This window comes from Prunus mume, linkage group LG4, assembly GCF_029339155.1.
Source record: "Prunus mume cultivar Tortuosa linkage group LG4, ASM2933915v1, whole genome shotgun sequence".
Taxonomy (NCBI): domain Eukaryota; kingdom Viridiplantae; phylum Streptophyta; class Magnoliopsida; order Rosales; family Rosaceae; genus Prunus; species Prunus mume.
Window position 1 is genome coordinate 19,297,212 of NC_142701.1, and position 23,211 is coordinate 19,320,422.

The 23,211-nt window shown below is 37.6% G+C and overlaps 4 protein-coding genes and 1 long non-coding RNA gene across 6 annotated transcripts; 3 read left to right on the plus strand and 2 right to left on the minus strand.

Moving 5' to 3' along the window:
* Window positions 1-633: 633 nt before the first annotated feature.
* On the minus strand, window positions 634-2,588 carry LOC148918082 (uncharacterized). The gene is made up of 2 exons (XR_016126028.1): window positions 2,314-2,588; window positions 634-948 (listed from the first exon to the last, which is right to left on the minus strand). It is a non-coding gene; the product is annotated as an uncharacterized LOC148918082 (long non-coding RNA).
* A 3,482-nt stretch (window positions 2,589-6,070) lies between these two features.
* Window positions 6,071-10,201, plus strand: MTO1 (Pyridoxal phosphate (PLP)-dependent transferases superfamily protein). The gene is made up of 11 exons (XM_008232574.3): window positions 6,071-7,026; window positions 7,217-7,320; window positions 7,569-7,642; window positions 7,727-7,895; window positions 8,006-8,065; window positions 8,163-8,366; window positions 8,472-8,558; window positions 8,834-8,941; window positions 9,147-9,242; window positions 9,326-9,444; window positions 9,871-10,201. Exons 1-11 carry the CDS (start codon window positions 6,603-6,605, stop codon window positions 9,992-9,994), a joined length of 1,569 nt encoding a protein of 522 aa, XP_008230796.3. The 5' UTR covers window positions 6,071-6,602; the 3' UTR covers window positions 9,995-10,201.
* Window positions 10,202-11,771: 1,570 nt separating this feature from the next.
* SPX4 (SPX domain-containing protein 4) lies at window positions 11,772-13,960 on the plus strand. Its single transcript, XM_008232767.2, has 3 exons — window positions 11,772-12,288; window positions 12,834-12,999; window positions 13,195-13,960. Exons 1-3 carry the CDS (start codon window positions 11,962-11,964, stop codon window positions 13,719-13,721), a joined length of 1,020 nt encoding a protein of 339 aa, XP_008230989.2. The 5' UTR covers window positions 11,772-11,961; the 3' UTR covers window positions 13,722-13,960.
* A 698-nt stretch (window positions 13,961-14,658) lies between these two features.
* On the minus strand, window positions 14,659-19,326 carry LOC103330037 (EXS (ERD1/XPR1/SYG1) family protein). Of its 2 annotated transcripts, XM_008232576.2 has the most exons (13): window positions 18,524-19,326; window positions 18,046-18,382; window positions 17,888-17,936; window positions 17,737-17,808; window positions 17,505-17,634; window positions 17,232-17,352; window positions 16,767-17,025; window positions 16,568-16,672; window positions 16,433-16,477; window positions 16,133-16,282; window positions 15,722-16,000; window positions 15,493-15,632; window positions 14,659-15,100 (listed from the first exon to the last, which is right to left on the minus strand). In XM_008232576.2, the coding sequence occupies exons 1-13, from the start codon at window positions 19,089-19,091 to the stop codon at window positions 15,001-15,003; spliced, it is 2,355 nt and encodes a 784-aa protein (XP_008230798.2). In that variant the 5' UTR covers window positions 19,092-19,326; the 3' UTR covers window positions 14,659-15,000. The 2 variants fall into 2 exon arrangements, with proteins under 2 accessions (XP_008230798.2, XP_008230797.2); XM_008232575.2 differs by having other exon boundaries at window positions 17,505-17,808.
* A 1,658-nt stretch (window positions 19,327-20,984) lies between these two features.
* LOC103330038 (transmembrane emp24 domain-containing protein p24delta9) lies at window positions 20,985-23,156 on the plus strand. Its single transcript, XM_008232578.3, has 4 exons — window positions 20,985-21,326; window positions 21,657-21,866; window positions 22,462-22,538; window positions 22,726-23,156. Exons 1-4 carry the CDS (start codon window positions 21,123-21,125, stop codon window positions 22,868-22,870), a joined length of 636 nt encoding a protein of 211 aa, XP_008230800.1. The 5' UTR covers window positions 20,985-21,122; the 3' UTR covers window positions 22,871-23,156.
* The last annotated feature ends 55 nt before the right edge of the window (window positions 23,157-23,211 follow it).

The following is a 23,211-nucleotide window of genomic DNA, read 5'->3' on the forward strand; positions in this document are numbered from 1 at the left end:
TTTGCCTATCAAAAATATACTATCGCTTAATTTTTAAAATATGAAAATGAAATGAAATCACCTTCTAATTTTCATTGCATACCAACAAACAACTCAAAGATCCCTGAAACTTCAGTGAGAACTTTGACAAATGATAATGGTCCACAGTGCTCTTATGTTTACAGATACGAGTAAATGTACAAGAATAGAGTGAACCCAATAATTGTTCTACTCATAAAAGCATTGAGCTCAAGTATATTTGTGGCTATCATCACGTTCTGGTTTTGAAGTTTGGTAAATGAAGCTGGGTCCATCATGACCCCTGTACTTTTCAATAGAGTTCTCCTATCAGCAAGGCAGCAGCAATGGCGTTCTGACATATGTCCAAAAGGACTTATTCAACCAACTAATTAATAGCAGGGGATTCCAAATACTGTTCTTTTGTCCAAAAAGCCCAACTTTCATAATACTACTAGCCCAAAAGGGTTACCAAGGTTGAAACAAATTTTCCATCCAGTATTGCGTTCCTTGAAAGCTAAGAAAGAAGAGAGCAACAAGTGGTAAACAAAATTCAGAGTGGTATTGCCATGTTTCTAACTCCACATAAAACTTTTGAAGCTGCTAAGTTGCTAACGTTGGGAAAAAGAGAAAATATTGACAAGTTTAGAATAAAACACTTCCATTTCATATCCATCACTAATAGAGTCAAAACAACTCAGCTGAGTACGAGCAAAATTACAATATAATAAAAAATTATACGCAACCAATTTCCTGTGAATGACCCCTAAAATCCCAAAGTTGTGAACAAAACCAGTGCTCTCTTTGATTTGATTTCTTCACAATGAGAATGAGGTGCTCGGCTTCCTGAATGCGACAGCTCCTCACGGCATTTGTAAGAACCCTGCTTTGACAACCCGATATTAATACCAGAGGACAAGTTCAGATGCATGCACTGCAGAACCCTGCAAACTTATACAGAAAAAATATACATATAAAGGTAAGACTTGATCGTCAACAATTTTTAGGAACCAAGTGTTTCTTGGAATGACAGAAGTAATCTCACAACTTTCTAAAAGATCAGCTTTATTAATTAAATTGTACTACTCTCACGGCAAAAGGATTCATTAGTTTCATTCCAATATAAGCTCCACATTTTTAAACAACAAAGCAATCAAAGATGACACTGGGATTTTCTCTTCAGCTTCATTTGAACTATTCTTGAATCTATCTAATATTTCCTCACTTCAAATGATTGCAGAGCCTACTAAACACAAACATTACTGAAGCATGTGAGGGCATTACTGGCAGCAGAAACATTATAAGTTTAAGCTGCAAAGCGGATCCCAACTTCTATCTTTGCTCATTCAAATTAGGCAACCAATAATTTATGGTCATGGAGCCTAGGTAATAGAGCAACAATCAAACTTAATGCTAGTTGGCATGATTGATTGAGGAACTACTGCAAAGTACTAGCTACTGAGTACCGAGTTAGATTGCGAGCATCAACTACATCAAGGCTACCCCTTTGGAATTGAGCTTCTTCATGTTGAAAATCTCAAGTGGATCATTTTTCGGTTCCAGTGAAATTAATGGAATACATAAATAAGGATTACCCATGTGTGGGGGTTTATGGCAACAGAAGCACTAGAAGCTTAAGCTGCAAAGTGAATCCCAATATCTATTTTTGCACTTTGAGACTATAGGCACCCAATAATTTGATGGTCATGGGGCCTTGGTCTAGAGCATTATCAAACCTAATGCTAGATCACAAAATCAAGAAACTACTAGCTACTGACTTAGATTGCTAATGACAACTACATCTAAGCCATTGCTCCGGAATCAGGCCTCTATGACGAAAAACTCAAGCGGGTAAGTTTTCTCTTCTACTGACATCAATGGATATCTACAGACCAGAAATACTGAATCATGTGTGGGTAAAACTGGCAGCAAAACACTAGAAATTTAGGCTGCAAAGCGGTTCCCAACATCTATTTTTGCACATTCATACATAAGGCAACCAATAATGCTATGGTCATGGAGCCTGGGTAAAAGTGCAACAATCAAACCTAATACTAGTTCACAGAAGAGGGGCAACCACATTAGGTCATCCCTTTGAATAGGGCCTCTTCATCCAGACAAAACTGAAATCAATTTTCTGATCCATAAATTGAAACTATTCTTTAAATCTAGAGAAGTGTTCAATGTCACTAATTGAATAGGGGTACAAATTTTTTCACTTCAGATGAAAATTTTGGGGCCACAATCAAATCAGAATCAAACAATTACTCTGTAAATTCAATAAATATTGTAAGTAACAGGATGATGATAGAATACCTTTGAAGTTAGAATTTTTGAGCAGTTGACAACCCTAATTTCAGCCGCCAACAGAGCATAGGATGGAAGAAGACCGTTGGTTTATTTATACAGGTTTCTGAAATTAGGGCATTGCATGAGAAACAAAACCCTTTCTAATCTTTTTTTTCTTTTCTTTTTGCTTTTGGGAAAGAAACCGCGTTATCCAACGGTCGGCGAGAGAAGCGGCGGAATCGGATGGTTAGGAATGAATTTTCGTTGTAGCGGAAATATCGTGGGTCAACTAGAGATGCTAATTAATTACAGATTTGGGCCTTTCACTAAGTGGGTGGGTAACTCGAATAATTATGGGCCACAAATTGGGCTTCCAGTATGCTAATAGGGAGTTGTTAATAGCTAACCGATCAAGTCCAGAGTAATTATTGGTTTGTTGGATTGAACCCCCTCACTATTACCCTTCATTACAGAAAAACCCAACAATCGTTTACGTGTGTGCTGATATATTCAACCGTTGATGTGAGCGAATTTGACGGTTAGGATTTGCATACATCAATATATTACAATCGTTTGCACGTATATGAGCTATTGTCCAAAACAAAGATTTTCCAATCTGAGAATAAATAAGTTTATCTTAGGCCATCTCCAACCCAAATTGGGCTAAATCCAAATTTCTCCCATTACAAATACAACTATTCATGTATTGCCCGGACTCAAATTGTTTTTTCCTCCAACCATGCCTATTCATAATTTGAGTCCATAACTTAATTAAATTGTTTAAAAATGATTAACCTTTATTTTTTTTTTTGGGGTTAATTTTTCTTCACATTATTTTTATTTCAACATTCATGATTTAATTTTATGAACATTTTAACCTAAAAAAATTCAAAATCCAAAACATAATATAATTTCACTTAAAAATCAAAACATATTAAGATAAATCATAATTACAATTAAGATAAATGATAATCACAAAATTATTTTGGGTTGAATTTGATTTAGAATAATTATAAAAATTACTTTTGTCGTTAGATTTAAATTTCAGCCATTGGATGTGAATTTTTCCCATTGAGATTGCTTAAAAATATGCTGGCCATTGGGAGTTTCACTAAAACACTCAAAAATGGGGGTTGAAATTATAAAAAAATCAACACCCAAAACACTTTATAAACACACCTAAAACTCATCATTACACACACTCAAAACTCATTTATAAACAACAACAAAAAATACAATTGTTGATTTTGGGTGTGTTTCTATGTTTAAATAGTGCTTGAGTTTTTTTATAAATACATGTCTAGGATTAGGTTTATTTATAAATTTGTATTGATGTATATGTAGAATGAAAAAAAAAACAGAAACAAAATTGACACAGCAACTTAATGCAGCCATTGGATTGAAACATATAATTGTTCAGGGCTTGACAAGTGGCGCAAGCAGCATGGGTAAGTTGGCAACAAGTGGTCCATGTAGCTGGGGTCTTCACGTGGCTGCTTGGTTTGATGCGAGTTGGGCCCCACAGCAGTTCCTGCCTGGACTGGAAAGCTGGGCCAAATAGCGCCCAAGATTTCAGTCTGCCTAAAATTCCCCCCCTCCCTATGCATGCGTTAGAGATGAAATGGGGCCAAATTTTGAGATTTTTTTGGGTTTAGCACGACGAGTTGCAGAAGGCCTTATCACAAAATATAGAAGATTTAAAATCGTAACAATAATTCGTTAGCCTTAGTTCAAGCCACAAAATTTGTGGGATAAATAATTGTTGTAAATAAGTGGACCCCCATTTGACATATATGGTGTCATTGGTCGATAATAGGAAAAAAAACAAATTATTGTTTTTGTTACATGGAAGGAAATAAACGATTTCGATCCTGAGTATTAAGCATGAGGAAAAAAGAGGGCCACAATCACTGTAGTAACTTGACTCGACCTAAAAAACAAATCTGATTGTTGGAGGCCTGTACTTTATCAGTAGGTGCACTGCTATACATAAAGGTAATGCACAATCCATTTGGACATAATGGTGGCCAACATGAATGGCCAACGGGTTCGTTGGGTTGTCAACTTGAAAGTGCTGCCCAACTTCGATTCTCAACTAGATATTGAAAGTGTACTTTATCAGTAGGGGAAAGTTTGAAAGTGTAAAATGGTTGGTAGAACGATTATGACATTAACTATAAATTAAAATTTTAATGAATTAAATCCTTTTTCACTTGGCGAGTTTTTATTTATTCATTGCACGAGTTGTGAGGCCGATTTGTGTAATTCGGGTTTACCTTCTTATTTTTTGGGTGTACCAACTTTGTAAGTTTGAAGATGCATTAGAGACATCTAATGACTTATTCTCTATATAAAAAGTGCCCTTGCCCTTGATCATCGTGCATTGCAAATTGTAATGAAGCCTCACAAGAGAAGAGTGCCGCTGCCACATCGAGTAGACCTCTCTCTCTCTAGCTACAACACCGGCGTTTGGTGAGCTTTCTCTTCTTCGTTCCCGTCATGGTTGTTTAATTTTTCGTCATTATATCATGATCAAATTTCATAGTGCACCATTATAATACTTCATTAGCTCTCATTACTTTCAAATCTTGAATGAGCATGTAGACGACAATGCATGCAGCATGCACAGAATATATACAATTATATATATATATAACTAGGGGGGCCTTTGGGTTTATAAAGAACCATCATTTTCTTGTCTAATAATTTCTACCATCTTAATAATTTATTGTTTCATATGCATGAGACGAGACCTTCAAACAAAATATAAAAAGACAACCCGACCAATGGGTACGAGATAAGATTCCATTGTCTACCCACCCACCCATGCCAATGCCGTTCTCTTTTTTCTTTTTTTCTTTTCTGGTGGTTGGTAGAATAGAAGTGTAGCTAGCTACAAGATGTTTTCAATTATTTGGCACATGAACAATCTTCCAAGGTTTTGTTTACTAATATATCTTCTTCGGGTGTCGTTTTGTGATGGATATTTAATTCATTTGCTTATACTTCAATCTAAATCAACTAGAGGGACCCTAGATGGCTAAGCAACATTTAACACGCAATTTATTATACTACAAGCTTGAGCCCCCACGCAATTTGACAATTTGGCATGGTTGTGTATGTGTGGCTATTATTGTTACTCTCCACTACCTTTTCCTTGGTTTTTTCTTGTTCGGATTCTAGTCCCATTTGTTACCCATATTCTTTAGTCGGATTATATACATATAAAAGAGTAACTATTTGTTGATGTCCAAAAATGAAACCAACTTAGAAGTGATCTGCCTTTGGTCGCATGGGCCATACGAAGAAATTTAAAAGGAGGAGTAGAACAAAAACAAGACCTTAGGCATCGGTGTGGTATGAGATTCTCCAAAACTTAAGTTAGTTTAAAAATGAAATAAGTAATCAAACAAAGTAAGGATTATAATGCCAAATTACTATTACCCTGGTCATTGGGGCAAGAGCCATATTTATAAACAAAAAAGATGAAGCACATTGGGTTGTTGTTTTGATGCGAGACCGTGAGCGTCGCCCATGGGGCTACCACTTGTGTGACTTTGTTAGGCCGAATCGGTCAGTTAGGTTGCCGAAGACTAACCCCCTGTCAAACGTTGTCATAAGTTCCAACGACTAAGTTGTACCATGCGGGCCACATTTACCAATTTACTACATTATCTAAATTGCATTTCGCATACCATACATGCTTTCAATAATTTAATTGAAGCGAAGTGTCACGGTCATCACCTATCATCATTAAATATCTTGGCCACCACGAAGCTAGGCAATTAGACCAACATTTACATACGTTTTATTTTTTTATGGAGGATATTCAAGTTCGAATTCTCCTTTTTTTCGTCTCAATTCAATGGCCTTCATTACTAGAAACTATGTTGCTAATGATATAATAATACTTCGTTAATTTTATGAAAATTTAAATTTCTGAAACACTATCTTATTGTAATCAAATTCATGATTTAAAAATTCGAAGGGTTGTTCTAAAGTGAGTCTCATGATAGCATGGCATGCCGCGTAAAATATGATCTGAAAATTTGGTATTTTCTGACCAAAAATATGTTGCCGGTCAGATTGCCACGTCGGCCACTAAGCCAACTGGACCCAGGCTGGTTAATTTTCGGCTTCAAAATCATAAAAATTACGAAAGAAAAGGCGCGTATTTAAACGGGTCAATAATTGACCCTCCATTTCTCCCAGAGACAAACAGAAGAAGCTAACCTCATCAATTGAAAGAGAGACGTTCGAGACCAGGAGATTCCCAAACCCGAGATCCACCCGATCCACCCGATCCACTGTCACTCATGGCCGTCTGCACTTGTCCTCCTAGGGTTTTCACCTCCTCCCAACCCGGCCCCCGCCCACGACTCGCGGGTCGGGTCGACGCCACGGCGCCGTTTCACGGCCTCTCCTCTCTCATTCTTAGGTTTCCTCCCAACTTCGTCCGCCAGCTCAGCACCAAGGCCCGGAGGAACTGCAGCAACATCGGTGTCGCACAGATCGTCGCCGCTTCGTGGTCGAACAACAACTCCAACTCAGGCATTCCGGCGGCGCCGTCGGCTACTGCCGTCGATGCCGCCGCTACCGCCGCCATTCCAGTCGATCCGGCCAAACTTTCGGCCGGTGGTGACGAGGTGGTGTTTGAAAATGATGTACAGTTGGAGGCCTTGCCTGATTTGAAGGAGGCCTCGTTCTTGAGCTCCGATGGGAGCCTCGCGATTCATGCTGGTATATTAGTCTATTTGCATTTTCGAGAATTTGTTTTCATTATTATAGTTTTAATGTATTTTTTTCGGTTTTTAAACATATTTTTGGCTGCTTGCCTTGATATTACATTCAAGAAACTCATTTGTTGCTGATTATGTGGAGATTAGCGTGTGAGTTACAGTTGGGGTTTTTGGTTTTTTTTTTGGTGAAGGTGAAAGATTGGGTCGCGGCATAGTTACTGATGCAATTACAACCCCAGTGGTTAATACTTCTGCCTACTTCTTTAAGAAAACGGCTGACCTCATTGATTTCAAGGTATGCAAATCATGCTTTGCGCATATTATATATTAAATTTTCTTACGATTTTCTGCATAAGTGGGTGGAACTATTTCATAATTTTACACCAAACCAGACAGCACCACACTCGAACCTGCAAATTTCGAAACTTAAAGAGATAAGACAGTAAAATCAACTTTATATATATATATATATATTTATATATTGGGTTGTCGGTGATTGATGTTTTGTGTGGCTTTAGCTTATTATCATTTACCTTGTTGCAGGAGAAACGTGCAACAAGTTTTGAATATGGGCGCTATGGAAATCCAACGACAGTGGTTGTTGAGGAGAAGATCAGGTTTGCATGTCTTTCATCCTCGTTTGTATCCAAAACTTGTTTGTGGTTGGCATCTATATGTTGAATGTTGTTGTGATAATACAGTGCGCTTGAGGGAGCGGAGTCGACAATGATATTGGCATCTGGAATGTGTGCTAGCACAGTCATGTTGATGGCATTGGTTCCAGCTGGTGGGCATATCGTGACCACCACAGATTGCTATAGGAAGACTAGGATATTTATAGAGACCATTCTTCCCAAAATGGGGATCACGGTAAAGCATACTGTTATCATCAATTTAGAGTAATATGATATTGGTGTTTTCAAATTCCTGGTATTGCTTTTGTTAGTGCTTATACTTAATACCTATCATCCTCTAAGCAGGCCACGATCATTGACCCTGCTGATGTGAAAGCCCTGGAGTCTGCATTGAATGACCACAAAGTCAGTAGAAAAAGTGTTTACCTTGCTTTTTTGAAGTTCACTATAACTTAGCAAATCATTGGTGATCCTGACTGTTTGTGGAACTTACTTGGTGTAGGTTTCTCTTTTCTTCACAGAGTCTCCTACTAATCCATTCCTCAGGTGTGTTGACATTAAGTTGGTTTCCGAACTTTGTCATAAAAAAGGGGCTTTGGTCTGTATAGATGGCACTTTTGCCACACCTCTCAATCAGAAAGTCCTTGCCCTTGGGGCTGATCTTGTTGTGCATTCTGCAACAAAATATATTGGTGGCCACAATGATGTAAGTCAGCTCATATCCAACCAAATCTTTTGAAGGAGTGTGAATTCTTAGTTTGTTGCTTACTATAAATTGAAGCATTAAGCAAGTATACATATCCTATTTCAGGTCCTTGCCGGTTGCATCAGTGGTTCCTTGAAACTGGTTACAGAAATTCGTACTTTGCATCATATTTTGGGTGGTGCTCTCAACCCGGTGAGTCATGCTCAATAAGCAGTCTTGTGGGTTTTATATGTTTTTCGTGACTCGTATTCTCCATAAAAAATGCAGGGCCTGTTGATTAGATTAGTAGTTTGTGGTTGCAACCTATTTTTGTAGACACTGGTTAGGGTATTTGGACAAATGATTTCTTGCCCACTTATTGCTTAGATGATTGAAGATTGCTCACTTATCCCTTAGATGATTGAAGGCCGTGACATGAATTGAGAGCATATGTGACAATAATAGATTTTTTTGTGTGCTCTTAACAGAATGCTGCGTACCTGATCATTCGAGGCATGAAGACATTGCATCTTCGTGTACAGCAACAGAATTCAACAGCATCGAGGATGGCCAAAATTTTAGAGGCACATCCTAAGGTATAAATTTCGTAAGTTTTTCATAACAGTAAATAGGTAATATGTGTTAGAAATATTTTTAAATAATGAGAGGTAAACTCAATAGAACCAACGTTTCTAATATCAGTGAGTGATTGTTGTTGGAAAAGTTATAGTACGAAAAGTTTCTGTTGGGATTAACTGCTTTGTATTTGAAAACTGATGTAATTAAAAATGTCATTGGCAGGTGGCGCATGTCTATTATCCTGGTTTGCCGAGTCATCCTGAACATCAGCTTGCCAAGAGGCAGATGACCGGTTTTGGTGGTGTTGTCAGTTTTGAGGTGAACATTGTTGGTGCAATCCATTTCTGGTGTGCTTTCATTATGGTCATTGGGTTAATACTATATATTTTTCAATTATGCAGATTGATGGAGACTTGATGACAACCATTAAATTCGTGGATGCACTGAGAATCCCATATATTGCCCCATCCTTTGGTGGTTGTGAGAGCATTGTGGATCAGCCAGCCATAATGTCTTACTGGTATCCCCTTTGATTCTATATCATATGGTGGCGTAAAAAGTTAAATTTCTTATGCTATGTGGTTGAGTTGTCCAAGTAACAATATTAATGTCTGTCCATGGAGTCTGAGAAACTGGGTAGATTTGTGATCTTGTTATATCATCATACCAACCTCACTCTAGATGATTTGTGAAGATGCCAAGTTCAGGGTTTTACTGGAAAGTTAATTTCATACCCATACCCAAAGTACACGGAAATCCTTTAAGCTAATGTTTACAGTAATTCCTCTTAAGGGTTTATTTGTTGATGCAACCCCATGGCCATCTTATACATCGATATTGATAATGATTAGTTCAAGTTGTGGCAGTAGATGTAGCAATGGCAAAAAGCCGAATGATTTTTATCTTTATTTCTTCTGAATGCTGTGTTTTCATGCTTTTGAAACAGGGATCTCAGCCAGTCAGAGAGGATTACGTACGGGATCAAGGATAACTTGGTCCGGTTCAGCTTCGGAGTCGAAGACTTTGAAGATTTGAAGGCTGACATACTGCAGGCCCTGGAGACCATATAGAGCAAGCCCACCTAATATGCGGTTTACTGTTTAGTTTATCTTTCTCAATTGTTGTGTTGGTGCTTCAATTGGTTTTGATCACAATTTGCTATTTTCTGGTCCAGTTTCTGGGATGGGCGGACCCAAAACTTTGTCTAATTTTATTTTTCGACTGCTCTTTCAATTTCCTCATCATTCCAATATAGACGAAGGTGGCCTTGTTTTTTAGTGTTTTAGAATGCTTCAGTTTAATGAGAATTTAGAACGACGGAATGTTTTGCAATGAATATAATTTGAACCAAATGGATATGAGTTATAAAATTCCCAAATTTTCGCGAGTCAGATTTGAGCGTATTCCATTTTGTCACCTTGGTTCAACGTTGACCTGTTAACGGATTTATCAGTTGGATGCTGTGAAGATGCCTTAGGATTTTCCAAAGCCAGCCTAACACTATGCATTAGTCCATTAGTTTGTCAAGCTCGTGCGCGATTTCATGTGGGCACCTAGCCTTCTCTTTACATTCACATATGCTGTAACAAGTTAACAATCCATTTGGGTGAACCAAGCTTGATGATAATACAATTTTGAGCAGTTCATTCTCATTGGATACTCTCATTTTCTATTTTCTTTATTTTCCAGTTGATGGATTTGGCTTGCATGTTATGATGTTACCAAGAAAATTTCAATCTTTATTTTTGTCAAGAGATTTATAGTAGGAAGATGCTGTTCTATTAGCACCATGGCGATCCAAGTCAGAACGAGTCTTTAAGGATAGCTGATAAGGTGGACTGGGATGTCATCTGTAAACATGCAATTTAGCTAAAACTCGGACAAGAATTGAAGCAATGAGATGTTCATGTCAATGGGACACCTCTGAAAGTGGAGAAAGACTTCTATAAAATAGGGATATCACTATTTTGCTATTTTCCGACTAATAAAGGTATAACATGCGTGATAACGCTTCAACGTAGAATAGCATTATTGACCGAGAATAGCAAAATAGTGTTATCCCGTTACAACTAAGTTTTTCCCTTGAAAGTGGAGAGTCTTTTAAGTTCTGCAACAAAATATATTTGTGGCCAGCTCATAGCCAACCAAATCATTTGAAGGAGTGCGAATACTTGGTTTTCAGTTGCTATAAAATGAAGCATTAGTTTAAGTATCCTATTTTGGGCCAAAACTCTGTAAAATTTTATTTTCCCACTGCTCTTCCCAATTCCTCATCATTCCAATATTGACGATGCTGTGTTTTTAGTGTTGGAATGATTTGAGTTGAATGAGTATTAGAATGGCAGAACTGTTTGGGGCAACGAATATAATATGAACCATGGTTGATTGATCATCAGGTCTTTGGATAGTAATAAAATCACAAAGCCATGTTATTTTCGGACGGTCCTGAATTCCTTTTTGTTTGTTTATTTTTAATACTAACGATAATCTAAACTATTCTAAATGCGAACATATCCACTTTTGCATTTGGTTCAAATTCGTCATGGACGGATTTATCAATTGAATACAGAAACCTTTTCTATGCAAGTCGCATCTTAAGATTCTGAATGCTAAGAATATGCCTGAATGCTGTGAATATGCGCAAGGATTTTCCGAATATGTCATTGGAAAACCAACCAAGTGTTACTGGATTTTATACCAAAGAAAGAAATATTACAGTTAGAAACGACATGAGCGACATAAAAATCAAGAAGAAAAATCTAAAACTCGGGTATATTCTACCTGTCAATTTTGGTGAGAGGAGGAAAATGCCAAGCCCATTGTTATCAAGAAAAGAGAAAAAGCCAAAATCCACACCAACAAGAACGCGCATGAGAGGACAATTGACCTTTCCCACTTCACAAATATTCCAACCCTTCCTTATTGGATTCTCTATTTATATCAATCGAAAATAAAACATCATTATGCAGATGACTGAGAGCTAAGCTAATCAATCAAACAGATTCAGAAGCTCTAAGCACTACTCTTCCTTGTAGCCATGAAGTTTGGGAAAGAGTTCAGGACCCACTTGGAGGAGACCCTCCCAGAGTGGAGAGACAAGTTCCTCTGTTACAAGCTTCTGAAGAAGCTCCTCAAGCGCTTACCCGCCGCCACCGCCATCGCTGCCGTCGATTCTCTCCCTTCCCATCTCAACTTTCGGCAACAGCCGTCAGATGCCGACGCTGCGGCCGCTGGTGATGGTGGCCGCGGCTTCCGTCCTTTTGCTGGGCTACAGGATTGGTTCGTTGGGATTCTCAATGAGGAGATTGAGAAGTTGAACGATTTCTATGTTGATACGGAGGAAGATTTCGTCATTCGTTTCCAGGTTCTTATGGTTTACTCTTTTTCCTTGTTTTCTTGAAATTGCATGTGCATAGACGTACATGGAGTTTAATTTTCATAGGTAGTTGATGGATTTACCAACAACAACAAAAAGTTTTGATCTTTTCTTTTTGTTAAGTGAATTATAGATAGAAGCTGTACTATTAGGAGCATGGCGATCCAAATTAGAACTTTTTTAGGATAACTGATCAGCAGGAAACAATCTGCCCCTGAAAGGATTGTGGCAGGAACGATTTATTGAGATAGATTCATGGTAACAGAGCAGGAAAGAGTTGTAGAATATTTTGAGAAGTTATGCATTTTCCTTTGATTTTGTTTTTCATGGTTTTCTGCATGTATTAGGTTGAATCCTATTGATGTATTCTTCTTAAGTGTCTGGTGGGAAAATCTTCAAGATGAGAGCCATTTACGGGTCAATGTAGAGTGATGTGCATGGTTTTCATGTTGCAATTTCATATTTTGAACACCGAGGGACCAAGTACCAACTATCATTTGTGTGTTTTCGTCTACAAACTGCAATAATGACAGGAGCTGAAAGGAAGAATCGAGCAAGTTAAGGAAAAGAGCAGCAGGGGTGGAGCTTTTACATCAGAGAGTTCATTCAGTGAAGAAGTGATGGACATTCGTAAGGACTTTGTCACCATTCATGGGGAGATGGTGCTTCTCACAAATTATAGCTCGTTGAATTTTGTAGGTACAGCAGCTACTTTTTTTCCTTTCTGTGTTTAACTTGTGCTGGTAAGGGCTGTCTCACCATTCGTGGGGAGATGGTTCTTCTAAAAACTTATAGCTCCTGTATTGTACAGGAACTGTTAACATCACTGAATTTCTTCATTCTATTTCTTCGTTGAATAATTCTAAAATCAGTTCCGTCTTGTGGCTTCAATAGGGATCGTCAAAATTCTAAAGAAGTATGATAAACGAACTGGAGGATTGTTGCGTCTACCTTTCACGCAACTTGCCCTTCGCCAGCCTTTCTTTATAACTGAACCTCTCACAAGACTAGTCCGTGAATGCGAGGCAAATCTGGAGCTCCTCTTCCCATTGGAAGCAGAAGTCATTGAAGCTACCCCACCCCCACCAGATGAAACTACCCCACCCACACCAGATGAAACTTCCCCAGACAGAGGTCGTTCAAACCCAGAATTCAATAATTCGGCAAATATTGCATCTGAGACACCTTCAAACCAGGAGGCAAACATGGATATTTACCGTGGAACCCTTGCTGCAATGAGGGCTATTCGAGGCCTTCGGAGGGCAAGCTCCACTTCCAATCCATGGTCGCTTTCAAATCACTATAGAAGCCAGGATGATGAGAGCACTGGTGCTGTTACAGCTGAGAACTCTACTTCAAATTCTGCAGCAAGCTTGCACAGCGAAGAGGAGGCTGATCAAGAGGATGACCCGTCTACATAGTAGTGTTCATCTTATTGGTTTCTATCGTACATTAATCTTTTCACTCGTAATAATTGGAAAACAGGCTCTGAATTGTAAACTCAGTACATCTTATAGCCATAGGAGAAACTTATCATAGTTTTAGCTTGAAACGTTTCCTATTAGAGGATTTCATTGTTGGGTGTGTTGATCTTGTAAAGTCTCAATATAATATCTATCTTGCTCGATAGTTTATAGAAAACATGTTACTGTGTTGCTCATGTTGAAGGGTTTTAAAATTTCCTTCGCAACTTTTCCTTTATGAGGAATTTGCAAATCAATTTCCTCCTATGCATTTCAAATTAACTAATTCTTTCAATAGAACCCTTCCTCCTTCTGCTTATTACATAAATCAGTTGAAACTTGAGAAGGTGGATGAACAAGTTGATCTGTTCTGCAAGTTCATGCTAAATATGGTCTTCTTTTTGGTCCACTTATTATTGCCTCCATTGGAGCATAGCAGAGTAGAAATGACAATAATTTTTTGAAATCTCCAATGAGACAAATTGTCTCAGAAATCAAAGACAATGAAGCCATTTGATTGGAGAATGGGGATGTAACAATATATGTATGTCACTGCTACTTGGGTCCTTTTCAATTAATTTCAGAATCTTTTTTAGAATTTTCAGCCATCGGGATGAGTTGCTCTCAAAAGAGGACAGTTTGATTTATCGATGCACCTCTTCTCGGAAGACAAAAGAAAGGCATTGGACCACTTGGTGGTCTCCATTCTAGTAATCACTAGGAGCTCACTCCATTCACAGGGTCCCAGGATAGCAACCTCTACGTTATATCCACACATTTTATGGCCCAAAACGACTTGTCTACGAGAAAAAGAATAAGAGGAAAATTTGTGCTGATTTGAACCCTCTGCTTCACACATTTTCGTTAAAGTAGAAAATACTTTTAACACTTGATAGAACAAACATCAACCAGCAACATAGGGTAATTTCACTTCCATTTCAATAACTTCCAGTTGTAGATTCTACTTCTAGTCGTATTCAACACTTTGGCATCAAGATTCTTGAGTATGACTCTTCGATTTTTTTCCTTTTGTTCTCTCTTTCAAACAAAAATCAAGAGAACAACTAGCACATGAACACTAATATGTCATGAATAGCAACAAGTTTGCTCTGATTCTCATGACATTCGTAACCCTGCTCATTCCTCTACCTATTGTTGAATTTTTACTTTGCAAAAAAAAAGAAAAGAAGCTATAACTTTCACTTTTCCTGCCATCTTTTGTCCATGGAATACAGGTTTATCTGCTCTTGCTCTCATCACAGTCATAGTTGAAAGGTAGGGGTACAGACTTGAATGCCCGAAACTTTCCCACATTGTTCAAGTGCTCATTCTCCAACCTGCTCAGTAAAACATCAAATCCTTATCAGTTGAAAACAATAATTTGAAATCATGATTGCATTAATATAATATAACATTGTTATCTTAACCTGTTCCTAGTTATTTCTCTTCTTCCCTGTTCTCAATTTGGCAGATTTTTGTGCCAATTATTCTCACTTCTTACTTGTTAAGTTAGAGGGAAGATAGGCACTCCAGTACTGTCCTACCAACTTGGCTTTTTAAGATAATTTCTGAACTGTCAACTAAGTTAGGTCACCTACATTCAATCTAACAATTTACATCACTCTGTTCTTCATAGTCACACAAGCACCTCGGACACAATGTTGAAACACATATGACATAGATGTGCAGCTATTAGGCAGCTAGAACATTGAAGAGAAGTTTAACATACCGAAAGAAATTCCAAATGCCACGACGAATAATTTCTAAACAGGCAACTATTGCAACTAAGGCTGTTCTGTGGACGAAAGGCACTTCTTTAATTCCTAATACTGACTGCATCCAAGCGAGTCTCAGTATAACATTCAACACCTGCAGTTCACATTATTCAAAAGTACTGTCAAATGAGAAGGAAAAAAGGGAAGGCAGTGATGGGAGAAGAATTCATCTTATGATCTTACCATGGCTATAAAATAAACACTTTTGTTTGATATGAGGAGTTTATCTCTAAGCCAAGGGTTTCTAGAATTCCGGCGCAAAAGACCCCAATCTATGACTATATCCCAATATGTACTAACAATTGTTGCCACAGCTGAACTAGTTATGGCAAGGATCTTCCACGTCATCCCCTTTTTCAGATCAAAACTTGTTCTCATGGCTACTGCAAGAATTGTTGAAAAGTATTTCAGCCCATTTAACCCTTGCATTCCATCTTTCTCTTCTATCAAGCGTCGAAGGCACTACAAGAATAGAGAGCAGGTAAAACTATACTTCCATGTGCCTGATATATGTCAATGGCTCAAGGACTAAGAAGCCTAAATAGGTTGTGATTGTGTTATTGCTGCATAAAGAATGTTTCAACTGCGGAATACCTGAAGGGAACGGATCCAATAAGGAATAATTGCTACAATGAAGTAGAAAGATCTATAAACACGGCTGTCAAGGCAGTCGTGTGATCTTTTTTTGAAGTCCCCCCAACCATAATAGCAAACATAGAATTCCAAACTCCTGAAGGCTTGAACCTGAATGCAAAGATTTTTATGAGCAGAGTATCTATCCCAGAATATCAATATATCAATATTAATTAGGAAGTTTCATACTATATGAAACTGTACAACATTACTCGATCATAAGCAAGACAAGTAACAATATGTTAAACAAAGTGTTGGTACCTGGCTAGTAAGCTGATCTGCCAAGAAAAAATCTGGGAGGGAAACCTACCACAAAAACAGACCAAATTTTCAATGTCTTGCACTTCAGAATTGTCGAATAGCATGTCAATGGGAAGAAAATTTTACTTTAGATACCTTATAAAGTGGAGCACAAAGGCAATGGAATATACATTGGAGGAGGAAAAATCGACTGGAACGATATATTATGTTGAAAGGACAAAACATTATAAGAAGCACAACCTGCAAATGTAATATCAATCTTGTTCAAAAATCTAATTCACTTAAAAACTATAATGGTTCATACATCATGTTTGATTATTGTCTAAATTCTTACAGTGACTAGGCCCAAAGGGACTAATTCAGTCAAAGCTCTGAAGCTTTTTGTACTTGGGTCCATCTCCATATCCAAATTTGAGAGGACACCAGCTAAGGCGAGAATTGCAAGACCTGAACTGAGAAGGAAAAACTGTCTGTAACCCAGCTCTGCCCCTTGCTGGAAGCCAAAAATAAATGGATAATTTACTCGGTATCGCCTCCAATAGTATATGTTTGCTGAGAACATGAGCATATGTAGGACCATGAATCCAAACAAGCTGCAAAAAGGTGAATCAAAATTTTATGTATGAAATAAACTCCATTATGCTACTGCATCGCCATAACAATAGATTAAAGTTAATCTGAATGAGCTGAACACATTTACTAAGTGGGCAAATGAATGAACATCATGAAACGAATTGCAACTCAGGTTTAAATTTCTCCACAAAAATAGATATGAGATAATTATTAAGCACTCTCTCACCTGTATAGAGGAAATATGTTTTCCATGTACTGACCACGCCCTTCACTCCTAAGGATATTTCTTGCATGTATAAGCACAATGATGGCTACTACAAGTGCAATTGAGACCCCAGAGAACAACCCTGAAGGTACGGAACAGTTAAATGATTCATTGATATCTCGTTTAAGGTCTTCCATAATATGGAAACTTCGAAAGTTTTTTTTTCAATGTATGCCACTTACTAATTATCTCAATAGTACAAATAATATTTGCTTCTGATAGCACAAGTCTTACCCAAAAAAAATGTACTTCTATGCTTTTCCCTTCTGGCTTTTGGTCTTAATGTCTTCATTCCTTCTCTGCGATTTCCATTTGTAAAGTGCTTTATGAAGGTAGCCTCCACCCTTTCCATGATCCTAGTAACCTGTGAAGGCAAAAGATGGATCATAAGGCAAAATTTTTGGCAAGGAATCGATTGGAATTTGGATTCATGGTAGGCTATAAGTTCATGAACTATATAACTTACTTCATCACAGCTTCCGAGATAAGAATTATCCACCATATTCAAGTAAGCCTTTGATGCATTCCTTGAAGAGATCTGCACTAACACAGTTAGTATGACTTAAAGCAAATACCTAGAAGTTCAAATTGATGAGTTGGAAACAAAGTGATTGGACCTTGTCATATTTCTTCATGATCTTTGAAAAAGCCAATTGATTCAGGAAACTGTGACATCCATTAGCAATATAATCAGCAATACATTCACACTGTAAAAAGGTAAAGAAAGAAAACACTTCTTTTTGCTCTAGCAATGTAGTCAGGCCAGCCATGTTACCAGTAACTTTTTATAAGCCGAAGCTTTTGGTAGAACTCATTAAAAGCCTCTGTCATTTGCCCTTCTGCTTTCCTCAACTCTTTCTTGCTGAATGATAAGTCTGGTTTTGAACTCTTGAGGATGCCTTTCACTGTTGATACCGGAGATTCAGGTGTCACATTGATCTTTACATGATCCAGGATCTCTAGTGAAGCTGGTTCAAATCCCTTAATATCCACCGTGCTTCCATTGCCTTTCTGGTCACTGGTTTTTGATTCTTTGCTTCCTCTCTCTTCATCTTCCATTTCTCCTTCATTGCTCATCTCAACTTCTGGAATCACATCCATCTGAGGCCCTCCTTCACATTCAGAACCAATATTTGAAATATCCATGAGAATATAAATAGATGAAATTAATAAAAAAGAGTTCCAATCATGAACTCCACTGAGAAAACAAACAAACAAAATATACAACAAGTTTCATATTTTTTGCTTCATACCTGGCCTTCTGCCACTAGTGGGATGAACAGTTGATTGCGAGGAAACCCCATTGCTTCCCCTGTGTATCACATCAGTTCCTCCCAGTTCCACCAGTGGATTCTCTACCTTCAGCCTAAGAGCAATTAAAGCATCCATCTGTCTGCTCAACTCCTCTGCCTCATCCACCACTTCCCCAACTTTCTTCTTGTAAAAGTTGTTAACTTTATTAAACTCCTCATCAAGCCTCTTAAAAAACACAACCTCAATGTCTCCTCCTTCATCAGAGGACATCAAAAACATTGTCTGCCACTGCCCTTCTGGCCCTTCTTCACTAACAAGAATCTCTTCATCCTCTTTCTTCTTCGGAGAGCCTCGATGCCGGCTTGTTAGCCCACTAAAAGCTCTGTAGAGAGACACCCTTCTCTTCAACGATGACCCTTCAGGAGTTGATGCCATTGGTGTTGTTACTTTGTTGCACTGCCTAAAACACAAGATGTCTTTCAAGAGAAGCTTGAGAGAGTAGTAGTCCATGTAAGCCTCTTGCCATTCTGGCACCATTTGGGACACAAACTCTTTTCCAAACTTCATCTTCTTCCTCCCTGAGCAAAATGGATTTGCAGATCAACAGTGAAGCTCTCAATGGCATAATAAAGATACGATTTTTGGAGCAAGCGTCTTCTTGCTTTGCTTTTTGTACAGCTAATTTGGTCAAATGGGAAATTCGCGTAAAAAGACGTGCTATATGGAAATGTTATGTCTGCAATATCATATATAGAATTTTTCTTTGTTCTGGTAATCATTAACCAAATTTCCCAATCTAAAATTCTTAATTATTGGAAAGCTCCTCTATTTTGACATCACTGTCTGTTTTTTTTTGGTCTGATACATCACTGTCTTGCTTGCTTCTCTGTTTTTACACATGTTTAGAGGTTGTGCGGTCCTGCTGTCTCCTGGTTTTTGTCTTCAATGAATGAACTTTTTCCAACCAAAAAAGTAAAAGAGGTTCAACAAAAAATATTAAATGCATATAAAAAGTGAAAATCCCGAGTTGTTGTTGGTAAAGAAAATCACGCATGTATGTATGTCTGCCTGAAATCACGCAATTTTTTAGCCCTAACTACCATATTAGGTTGCATTATTTGACAAATGAAATGGCAAAAGTATTAGTCCCCACATTACTACTCACATGTCCACATCTCAAACATTTCGTACGCGTACCTTTAAATATGCCTAATATAAAGATTAGTGCATTAATTGGGTTAGGTATTGTTGATTTAGCTGTCTTTGTCTTGGTTTAGACAAATAAATAAGGTAGTCGCTTGTGGAACTTTCCATTTGATTGAGGCCACGATGATAAACAATTTGCATTAGGATTTAAATAGTGTAATTTGGTAAGACGTAAGATGTACACGTAACACATTTGCAACCAAATGCGATTCAAGAATAGATGGGAACATTTGCCAATTACAAATGCAATCATAACATTGCGTCCATTAACAGCTCATAAATTCATAATTAATCTTCCAAAACTAATATGCTAATTTTCAATTTCTCTAGTAGGCAAAACAAATTATAACAACAATAAATTCACTAATACAAGCAATAATCTAAATTGAAAGAAAATAAATTTTTTTACACAGCCTACTAAAGTACGAGTTTGAAACCTGAGGCCGCTGGTACCGTTGACTAAGTTCAAACCTTAAGACCATCTCCAACCCAATGGGTGAAAACTCAAATTTTGAGTTTTGAGTCCAAAATTCATCTCCAACCCATGTATTTTAAGGGGTGGAAATTTGAGATGGGTGGAATTTTGGGCGGAATTCCAGTCTGGGTTTTGCCTGGACTGGAAATTTTTTGTGGACCCCAACTCATGCTGCACAGCCCATATGAAGAGGGAAAATGGAGTGGGCCCTGCGCGGAAGAAAGTTGCGGCTCTCCCTTTGCTTTTGCATGACAAGTGGCAGCTCACCATTTGTAGTTATTGTTTCTTTCATTTTTTTATTTATTAAACTTGCAACTTAAAGTTGCTCTGTTTGGAGTAAAAAAAAAATTGTTTTGAATTTTGGATTTTTTTAGGTTAACATGTTTAGAAAATTAAATCACGAATGTTGAAATAAAAATAATATCAAGAAAAATTAATGGCAAAAAAAATTGAAGGCTAACTATTTTTAAACAATTTAGATAAAGTAATAGACTCAAATTATGAGTCTACAAGGTTGGAGGAAAAAACAATTTGAGTCCTAAAAATACATGAATAGTTGTATTTTAAAGGTGAAAATTTGAGTTTAGCCTCAATATGGTTGGAGATGGTCTAACATAAGGTATTGTGTGTGAATTTTTTTTACCTTGCCAAAAATAAGACATTAGCAACCTTCAAACCAAATTTGGTTTTGGGAGGGCACTAATTCTAAAAATTTAAAGGGACCCACACACGAGCTGATATGGCGAAACACCATTGGTTCCCGGGAAATTAATACCAGAAGATCGTTTTACTCATAGAAACCCAGTGGTTAACAAACAAAAACAGATCTTCACCGTTTGGAGAGAAGCTCAGACTCCGACCAAAACTGCAATTTTTCATCTGGAGCCACCGGGGCTCGGTTTTTTTTATTTTACACAATGTCCCATATCAATTTTTCTGTAATTTTGATTTTGGGGTTAATGTCAACAATGGCGCATTCAATGCGTTTCGACCTTCAATCGGGCGCCACCAAGTGCATCTCAGACGACATAAAGAGCAATGCCATGACGGTGGGCAAGTATTCCGTCGTTAACCACAACGAGGGCTTTCCTAAACCTGATTCTCATAAGGTCACTGTCAGGGTAATTCCCAAACCATCTTTGTATGTGGGTCTGTTTCTATTTCTAAATTCATCTAAAAATATTATTTGGGTTTCCTTTATTGCCAATTCTATAATTGGGTTTTCTATTTAATCTTGTTTGGAATTGTTTTGGGATTAATGGGATAAAAGTTTTAAACTCTGTTTTTTCTTTTTATTCACAGTGAAGCCAATGTTTAGGCAAAGCATTGATTTTGGCAACAATACATCCTCTTAAAGATTTCTCTTATTGGGTTCATTGATTTATTGTAAAGGTGTGATTTTTGTGCTCGGTTTAGAGATTTGATCTGGTGGTGCTGTGGGTTTGTAACAGGTGACCTCACCTTATGGAAGTAATTATCACTATGGGGATCACGTGGAATCGGGTAATTTTGCGTTTACTGCGGCAGAGACTGGTGATTATTCAGCTTGCTTTTGGGTGTCTGATCGTAAGCCCTCGACCACGGTGACCATTGATTTTGACTGGAAAACTGGAGTGGCTGCTAAGGAATGGTCCAAGGTTGCCAAGAAAGGGCAGATTGAAGTAAGCATTCTTCTGCTTGCACAAATATCTATATATATATATATGCATTTCCATTTTTGTTTGGTGTTCATTCCTTCATTGTGAATTCCAATACGAACATAAACTTGGTTCTTCTATGCTTTATGTTTTTATCAGGAAATGTGATCCTAGTGAAGTTGAAAAATATGAACACAAGTACTCGTTGATAATCAATAGGAAGAACAGAGGATTTCTACAAAGAACAGACTTGTTAGATTCACAAATATATATCAAGCAAACAAGAATAAACCAGAAAGATCTCTTTTTGTTTTCCATTTGCTATGTAATATGATTAGTCCGTCTCTTGTGGGCTTCAAAGGCTGTTCCTTGTAGAGTTAGAATTCTTAAAGCAATAGGATTCAGTTTTGAAGTATGAAAATTACAAAATCCAGTATGCAAAAAAATATAAAGTTGTTTTTTCAGCAGCCTAATCATCTGATAGATGCTAATAAATCACATATCCTTGTGAATCTGTTTCACATTAATTAGTCTTTTTATTTGTTGTAGAAATATCTAACATACTGATAAAAATATGGTTTATATCTTGTTCTGATATTTCTTTTGTTCCTTGTGCTAGACGATGGAAGTTGAGCTGACAAAATTATATGATACTGTCTCATCCATTCATGATGAGATGTTTTTTCTTCGTGAAAGGTATAGCCACGCGTCATCCAACATTTTAGAAGCTTGTACATCATTAAGTCATTTGAGTCGGAATATTGGACCCCATTTGTCCTGAGATTTCTTTGATGGAAATAGCCAGCATGTTTTGTTATATGTGAAGTTCATTTTCTCCCCATTTTTCTTTTCAATTCTCCCCCTTTCGGTTGTGGTGTTTCAGGGAGGAAGAAATGCAACAACTTAACAGATCAACTAACTCCAAGATGGCGACTTTTAGCTTCCTTTCCCTTCTGGTTTGCCTGTCAGTGGCCGGTTTGCAACTATGGCACCTCAAGATGTTCTTTGAGAGGAAGAAGCTCCTCTAGTTCCACTTCGTACTTATTTCCTTAACTTTTTGTACTGCAGTTATATACATACTACTTTTCCCGGTATTACGAGGCCGAATTATATGTTGCGCAGTGGTTTGTTCCACCGAGAGGTTAGCTGCTAGAAAAGAATCCTATCAAAGTTTTGGTGTGTTCTGTTGAAACTGGTTCTGTACTTTTCCAGATCAAGGGAACTAACTTATCAAGATCATTTGTAGTCACTTTGAATACTGACTTACATGTAACACTCAATGTTGATGACTTCATTTGCTCTCTTTTTGTTGAAGTACTTCATTTGCTCTTTAACCAACAGATGATATTGATTCAAATTATATATATAT